Below are 8,255 nucleotides of genomic sequence, written 5' to 3'. Positions count from 1 at the left end.
GAGATGACCATTCAAGGACATTGTCTCTGTCTGTGGCATCAAATACAGTTCCAAGAACAGAGAAAAAAGATTAAATTAATTTAGAGCTGTGCACAGCCTCAGTGATTATTTCTACATACTCTGAGCACAATATTTGAAATTTTGGTAATGTTTAAAATGAAAAGGATATATGTGACAGACAATAAGAGAGAACAGGACAGATCTACTTTAACTGCTTTAAAACAGCCTGTAACACTGGCATGCTTGGCAGCTACACTGTGACAGAGCTCTGGTTTTATTTCTATGCTGTTCAAGATGCTGACACTTTACCCGGGACCTACTACTAACTTTTACAGCTTTTACTTAGCTACTTAAAAACAGTCTCAAATGTTAACCCGATTGCTAGGTGATTTTATACAACTGTCAGTCACAGTCGTCATTTCATCTCATAAAATCAACACCTGTGTGCAACACTAAATAGTTTGCTTGTGTCTGAAAGTAAACTGAAGAACTGCAAAAGACTTTTGGCAGTAGATGTTGGCAGAGACAGCCATTTTTTAAACTTGATTTTGTTAGTTTCCTTCAGTACATTTTTCAGCAGCAGTAACAGTCTGTGCTCCTGCTGAGCTCTTTGCACAAAAAAACTTCAAAGCAGTGTAACCTGCTTCCACCAACATCCCCTGCTTCATTGCAGAGTGGGAGGGGCCACTGGTTCTGTCTGTAGAAAAATGTGAAGAAAATATGGCGCTGCAGCTGCTGACGCTCTGTTAGGTGAGCTGATTTCAGTTTTCTCAACACCAAAGTCTTTGGTTGGACGATCTTTTGATCAGCTAGTCGGTCTGTTGGTCAGTCCATCTGTTGGTTGGACCGTCTGTGGGTCAGCTTTTCGGTCTGTTGTTCGGTCTGTTGGGTGGATGGTCTGTGGGTCAGCTGCTCCGTCCATCAGTTGGTCTGTTGGTTGTATGATCTTTTGGTCAGCTGGTCTGTTAGTCTGTTGGTTGTATGATCTTTTAGTCAGCTGGTCTGTTATAGTCTGTTGGTTGTATGGTCTTTTGGTCAGCTGGTCTGTTAGTCTGTTGGTTGTATGATCTTTTAGTCAGCTGGTCTGTTATAGTCTGTTGGTTGTATGGTCTTTTGGTCAGCTGGTCTGTTAGTCTGTTGGTTGTATGGTCTTTTAGTCAGCTGGTCTGTTATAGTCTGTTGGTTGTATGGTCTTTTAGTCAGCTGGTCTGTTATAGTCTGTTGGTTGTATGGTCTTTTGGTTAGCTGTTTGTTCTGTCGGTCAGTCTGTTGGTGGACAGACTGTCCAACCAACAGACTGACCAACAGAACCCACCACTGTGTCTATGACACTAGAATGTCATTAGAATGTTGCCATTTTGAAATGCTGTAGAATGGCTGGTTGCAGCACTCAAACAACATTCGAGAAAAGCTAAAACTAATAGCCCTAGTTATAGTAACTAAGGGGCGTGTCCTACTGAAAAGTCCCTGCTACCAGCTCTCCTGCCTCCTCTCTCTTCTGTCACTCAGCAGAGTTACTCTAAAGAAGGATTCCTGCTCGTGTTCGGGACTCAAAGCAGCATCGTTCAGCCTCTTCATTCATTCTTGCCACCAAACATTTGGTGACAGGTCAAATCAGCTATTTATCTCTGGCAGTGAAGTGATGGAACCCAAGCCAAGATGAAGCAGCATTTGACTTACGCAGTCATCCCAGACAGCTGTTAGCACACTGCCTCCAGCTGTGAACCGCTGATGAACCACCTGTCAGAAGACAGTTCTCATAGTCCTTGATTTTAGGTGGCAGCTGGTAATGTCTTGGCGAGTATTGCTGAACCGATCTCAGGTCTAGGTGAGGGGATGCACATCGAGCCCATCCTGTTGAGTGACGTTGCTTTGGTCATGCCCTCACTGCCCACGGTGGATAGAGGGAAGCTCTCGTAGCTCTCTGTAGCCCGGTTGCCGCACTGGCAGCGTTGCAGTGTCAACTTCAGCTCCCTCTGGAAGTTGCTGTTGAGGAAGCCGTAAACGATGGGGTTAATGCAGGTAGAGGCCATCGCCGTCAGGTGGCAGGCAGAGAAGACTGTGTCGTGCTGACAGTCTGGGAGGGCCTGGTGGTGCCAATCAAACAGAGTGTTGAAGACATTCAGTGGCAGCCAGCACAGAGCAAAGGCTATGACGATGGCCAGCAGCATGACGTTTATCCTCTGGGCTCCTCGAGTCCTCCTGCTGCGCTCCAGCATGTCCCTGCACAACACAGCATGACATCCATCATCATACAATCCACCAGGAAATGTCACAGCAAACCTCAAGAAGCATTAACTCACAGCGTAACCACACACAGTGTCCACACAAAGCTCTAATCTGACACGATAACACGAACAGTTAAAGATGATGTGGATGAACCGAGTTATCACAGAGTAAGTGAACGGAAAGCTGTGTGACCTGCGACGTCTCAGGCGTAGAAAGATCCGGAGGTAGCAGAGGAGCACCAGCAGAAGGGGCAGGCAGTACTGGAAGATAAGCAGCGAGGTCGTGTAGGCTAGGCGATGCTTGTCTGACGGCCACAGCTCCATACAGATCAAATGATCCCTTAAACAAGACAGACATGGATAATGAAAACGGAAACACTTATTTAACTTTTAGAAGCACTGATTTAGGAAGTTGAAGATCTCATGTAACTTCTGCACTAAGCAATATCCCAAAACATCTGTGCCTCAAAGTAATATCCCACTGAGCACAACTTTACTGAGGCTGGTGTCCAACCTCTGGTGACAGTTCTGAACATTACTTCACTCCTGACCCAGCAGTTTACCCAATTTCGCTGTGCAAGAAATTGCACAATGACAATAAGTCTATTGTCATTGTGCTCTAAGTCTAAGTCTAAGTTTGATGGCATTTTCACCTCCTTGGGATTCAGCGCTAATCTCAGAGGTATAAATATGTAACAGAATTTTCACTTAGAGATCGGAAACTAACAGATGAAACTGCCCAGAGGTTCATGAGAGGAAGGCTGTGAAAAAGAGGCTTTTTTCATTTTGTTGACTGAACTTCGTATGAACCGCTTGCTTCTCTGGAACATACATGTTTGGGAATGTACTGAGGATGTACAGGGGTTTACTGGTACTACATTAGTGGCTTTTTTTTAAATTTTTACCTGCCTGCACACCAGAATCAATAAAACCAGGTCCCTTCATATCTAAATCATACTCCGTACTCTCACCTTAGAGCAAAACTGTCTTTGTCTCAGTCCTGTTATCAGAGTCTGAAATCGGCAGATCCACTCACCTTCTTGCATTAACGTTTTCAGGTTTTAGATGTGCTGATAAGCAGATACAGTGCTGTTCCCTGACTGTCTGAGCCAACAGAAATGCATCTTCAGTTTTCTTGTTAAATGAAGTAAATACAAACTCTTCAGCATCCAGATATGAACCCTGAAGTCTCAGACAGCGTCAGGCTCTGTGGATGAAACACTCTCTGCGTCTCTATCACCAGGCACCAGAGCAGAATTTAAAGAAACTCCAACAAATGCTGACCTTCTTCTTCCACACATTCAGAACTGTAAATAAACACCTCCTTCAGTGACTCTGATGGCCCTGAACCGGTTCTAAAGACTTCAGTTGGTACAGGAACCTCCGAGGATAAAAGGTCTTTCTTAAAGTGTTCATTTAGGCTATGTTCACACTGCAGGCGAAAGCGCATCAAATCCGATTTTTTTGACCCTATGCGACCCATATCCGATCATGGTATGACAGTGTGAACGGCGCAAATCCGATATTTTCAAATCTGATCTGGGTCACTTTTGTATGTGGTACTGAATCTGATACATATCCGATGTTTTAGAAAGCGACTACTATTTGAACGTTCATGTCGCATTAAATCCGTCTTTTACGTCAACGACACAAGACAGACGCCAATTATCCGCACCGGAGAAGCGCCCAAGAAGACATCGCGAACGCTTCCTGGCCATCCGGTGTAGATGTCAGTGAAACAGTTGGGAAGACAACGTTGGAGAAACGTGAACATTTTATTTGTACTGTATAATCTGCAGATTCTGACAGAAATCTGCAACTATCCCATGAAGCACCGCTCCTCTCTTAAACAGCAATAAGGATAATTATTTTGTTATTTACATTATTATGTAAATAACAAAATAACTTAAAGCAAAAATTGGGAAACGTAAAGTCCGAAGTCTTTATATTAACGGCCATCTGTCAAACAATACTGTTTGCTGTGGGTCTAAACAGAGCGCGTTGTGTGTGAAGTCTTCTTTTGCGCATGCGGGCCGCTTTGAGCGTTCACACTAGAGCACGTTTGCTGTCGCATTTTATTTGTAGTGTGAACACGCAGACAAAAAAATCGTACTTGATCAAAAAATCGGAATTGAGTATTAAGACCTGCAGTGTGAACGTAGCCTAAGTATTTCTGACAGGCTAATGTCCAGACGGTCGGATTGAGACACGTTCAGGTTCATTTCTTGTGCTGCAGCAGACTTTATTCCCCTGATGAGTTCTGCTGCTGAACTTCTTAGGGCTACGCTGCTTTTAGCTAAATGCAAAACAAGCCCAAGGCGTTTTGGGCTGTGTGACAAATACCGAACATTTCCAAAGAATAAAAATGAACTCTGAGCTTTGAGAAAATCAGTTATGTGTCCTCATAGCTCAGCTCAGGTCGCTCCCCAGTTCAAAATGAAACAGCATCTCTGGACTGAAGCTAAGAAACACCTGTATCCCAGATCTCACCTGAAGGGGTTGGCGGGGAGGCTGATGTTCTGGAATGGGTCATTGGTGAGGATGTTGAAGGAGAGGAAAGGCAGCGAAATGAAGCAGGCAACCAGCCATGTCAGCCCCACAGCCAGATAGGAGTGTCCGGCGGCGGGGGACCAGCCGGTGGGATGGAGGATCAGCTGATGGCGCTCCAAAGCGATCAACACCAGGGAGAAGACCGACACTGTCACCGACATGCACTGAACAAAGGGCGTCACCTGGACGGGCACGAAACACAGCAGAGGTCAAACTGAAGGTGAAGTTATCAAGCTGGCGGTACACTGTGAGAGCGCGGCCTCACACATGGTCATGACCAGCTCCACCTTCACGCTGTGACATCACACTTTTATCCATTCATCCAAATGTATTCAGTTTCCTCTGTTACATCAGCTGACAGCTTCATGATGACCTCACAGTGAGCAAATGAAGGCAAGTTTTTTTTCTCTTTTAAAATGTGAATGAACACACCTACAGGTGAGCAGGGCAGGCGGTACCTGGTCTGCAGGTAAAGTGCTGCTCGGCCTGCTGGGCACATGAAACACTGCCATGGACGGCTCTCACTTCCGTGTCAGCGTTGTTCTTCATCTCTGCTCCATCAGATCTGGTGCTGCTGAACTTCTAGATCTGTAACGTCAGCGGCTCTGAGTTGCTGCTGTTTGCTGTCTAATTCCAGATTTTTATTAAATGAGGTGACACAGACTTGTAATTAAAAGCGATCTGTTATCTGCTGAGGCTGCTCAGGCTTTCAGGTGGTCAGTTACTCAGACTGAGAAGCATCACGTTCCTGTGTGGAGCAGACCACCACTAATCCCTCTGCTCCCACAGACATGCTTCCAGAGGAAGAACAAACACAGGATTGTATCATCCTCTGGTCTCACCTGCGTACCTGACTCATCTGCATCACTAAGCAGTGGAAAGCTAACGGTCTTCATTTATCAACACAACTTTGGAGGATAAAAGGAGTATGCAATCCATGTTCAGGGTGGGCAGAGTCAGCACCTGGACGGCCCCCCGGCTCCTTTTTAATTTTACATCTGTCTGACAATGCTGGATGACTCTTATTTTGAAAGTCACTGGAAAGTGCTGGCCAGTGAGCCTGGACCCGTCCTGTCTCAGGTGCCTCAGTGGTAGCTTATCAGGCCGGTGGCCCAGAGTGAGGTTCTGCCAATGTGAAGGTTATGGTTTTATTTTTTATTTAACCAGGAAAAACACACTTGAGATTTAAAATCTCTTTTAAAAGCACGTCCTGTGTTCAGCAGTGCAGTCATAAGCTAGCAGCACTTACATTAGTTAAAATAAAAGAAACAACCATAACTTAGAAACTCCATGTCAACAAAGAATGATTATCTTAGTAAAAGTAAGCATCTAGTGCCATAAATGAAGCTGATAATATTCAGGTATTCAAGTCCTTTAAAGCTGCCTGAAGTGGAGCAGCTCCTTCAGATACTCCTGCAGCTGACTCCAGGAGGAAGGAGCTGCAGGCTCGGTGTGAAACTGTGCTCAGGCTGACAACACAGCCCTGCAGACAGCTTCTCACTGTTGTCTCTTTATTGTTTTTGAAGGAAAAAGTGATGATTGCACACTGGTGAGTGCTGTTGTCCCAGCAGCGGTGAGCGTGCGCGGCGCACTGACCTTGCACAAGGCCTCCCCCAGCACCCAACGATCCATCAGCGTGTAGATGACGGTAACGGGCAGGCACACGATGCACATAAGGATGTCGGAGCACGACAGGTTGGCAATCAGGATGTTGGTGACGTTGCGCAACTCCTGTTGCCGGGCAATGATGAACACCAGACCTGCGTTGCCTAGCAACCCGATGGCAATGACAGCGCTGTACGCCACGATGAGGAATGTTGCCCCGCCTACTGAGGGAGGGCACTGAGAGGTGTCTGCCCAATCGGAGGCCTCCCAGACGTGGAGGACGCCACTGTCGTTGGACATGGCAGGGAGGGAGAGGAGGAGGAAGTAGGGAGCGGGCAACCCAGCGGCGGAGACTCAACTTCCCACAATAAAGAGGATCAGAACACAATGAGGGGCGAGGAGGAAGAAGAGGAGGAGGAGGAGGAGAACAGCACCCAGCTACGTGCTGTGAGGACTTGGATGATGGAGTCAAATATGGCGTCCTGTGTTTCTTTCCCCGGGGATCAGCTCTGCAGCAGCGTTTTCTGCAAAGAACACAAAACAGCAGCGAGTAATAAGATGGAGATGAGGAGCTCTCAGCGGACAGGCAGAGGAGGAGAAAGGAGAAGAGGAGGAGTGAATGAATACATCAGCACATGCTGCTATCTCATGCTGAGCTGCACTCCATCATCCAGACACTCGTTAATTTCAATTTCAATTTCAATTTCAATTTTATTTATATAGCGCCAAATCACAACAAAAGTCGCCTCAAGGCGCTTCATAGATACAGAGAAAAGCCCAACAATCATATGACCCCCTATGAGCAAGCACTTTGGCGACAGTGGGAAGGAAAAACTCCCTTTTAACAGGAAGAAACCTCCGGCAGAACCAGGCTCAGGGAGGGGCAGCCATCTGCTGCGACCGGTTGGGGTGAGAGAAGGAAGACAGGATAAAGACATGCTGTGGAAGAGAGACAGAGATTAATAACAGATACGATTCAATACAGAGAGGTCTGTTAATACATTAGCGTACACTGCCAGTGTGGGTGTAATGGCACATTATGCAGCCCAGCTCACTGGGACACACTCGGCAGAAAAACCACTCTCCAACTATCTGACTGTCGGCGTTTGCTAAAACGTTGCAGCGTGAGGGCTGCACTTCAAACAGGAAGCCTAAAAACACTCCTCACAGCCCGACAGTCGCTCCATGTGCACAAGTAGCAAAAAAACCCAAATCCTAGCTCAGCTCTCCAACAGTCAGACCTTCCAAATCGTCAGACTGTAGTTTGCTCTCACCATAACTCATGCAACGATTTAATTTAATTCAGTTTTATTTGTATGGCATCAAATCACAAGAAGAACCCTCCGGCAAAACCAGTCTCAGGGACGGGCAGCCATGTGCGCTGACCGGCCAATAACAGCATAACTAAGGAAAGGACTCAGGGTCACCTGATACAGCCCTAACTATATGCTTTAGCAAATAAGAAACTTTGAAGCCTAATTTTAAAAGTAGAGATATTGTCTGTCTCCTGAATCCAAACTAGAAGCTGGTTCTACAGTAGAGGGGCTGGAAAGCTGAAGGCTCTGCCTTCCATTCTACTTTTAAATACTCTAGAAACAACAACTAACAGTCTGCAAGTAAAGTGCTCTAATGTGGTGATACAGTACTATAAGGTCTTTAAGAAAAGATGGGGCCTGATTATTTATTGATTATTCTTGTATGTGAGGAGCAGGATTTTAAATTCAATTCTCGATTTAACAGGGAGCCAATGAAGGGAAGACAGTATAGGAGAAATCTGCTCTCTCTTTCTAGTCCCTGTCAGGACTCTTGCTGCAGCATTTTGGATTAACTGAAGGATTTTCAGCGAGTTGTTTGGACATCCTGATAATAACG

At 45.9% G+C, this 8,255-nt stretch overlaps 1 protein-coding gene across 1 annotated transcript; it reads right to left on the bottom strand.

The window, feature by feature from the left end:
- Positions 1–1,100: 1,100 nt before the first annotated feature.
- Positions 1,101–6,989, bottom strand: npy8ar (neuropeptide Y receptor Y8a). Its single transcript, XM_087844416.1, has 4 exons — positions 6,375–6,989; positions 4,719–4,960; positions 2,422–2,568; positions 1,101–2,223 (listed from the first exon to the last, which is right to left on the bottom strand). The coding sequence occupies exons 1-4, from the start codon at positions 6,681–6,683 to the stop codon at positions 1,773–1,775; spliced, it is 1,149 nt and encodes a 382-aa protein (XP_087700542.1). The 5' UTR covers positions 6,684–6,989; the 3' UTR covers positions 1,101–1,772.
- Between the last annotated feature and the right edge of the window lie 1,266 nt (positions 6,990–8,255).

The sequence above is a fragment of the Neolamprologus brichardi genome, chromosome 7 (genome assembly GCF_056152115.1).
Source record: "Neolamprologus brichardi isolate AB-2024 chromosome 7, ASM5615211v1, whole genome shotgun sequence".
NCBI lineage: Eukaryota > Metazoa > Chordata > Actinopteri > Cichliformes > Cichlidae > Neolamprologus > Neolamprologus brichardi.
Note: the sequence above shows the minus strand (reverse complement) of the source record. Positions and strands in the feature narration are given on the sequence as shown.

Bases quoted from the DNA above. Each gene is read 5' to 3' on its own strand.
- npy8ar (XM_087844416.1), bottom strand. From the start codon at position 6,683: ATGTCCAACGACAGTGGCGTCCTCCACGTCTGGGAGGCCTCCGATTGG. The intron at 4,961-6,374 runs GTCAGTGCGCCG...GTGCCCGTCCAG, and splicing joins TGGGGGAGGCCTTGTGCAAG to GTGACGCCCTTTGTTCAGTG. The intron at 2,569-4,718 runs GTGAGATCTGGG...GTCTTGTTTAAG, and splicing joins CTCCCCGCCAACCCCTTCAG to GGATCATTTGATCTGTATGG.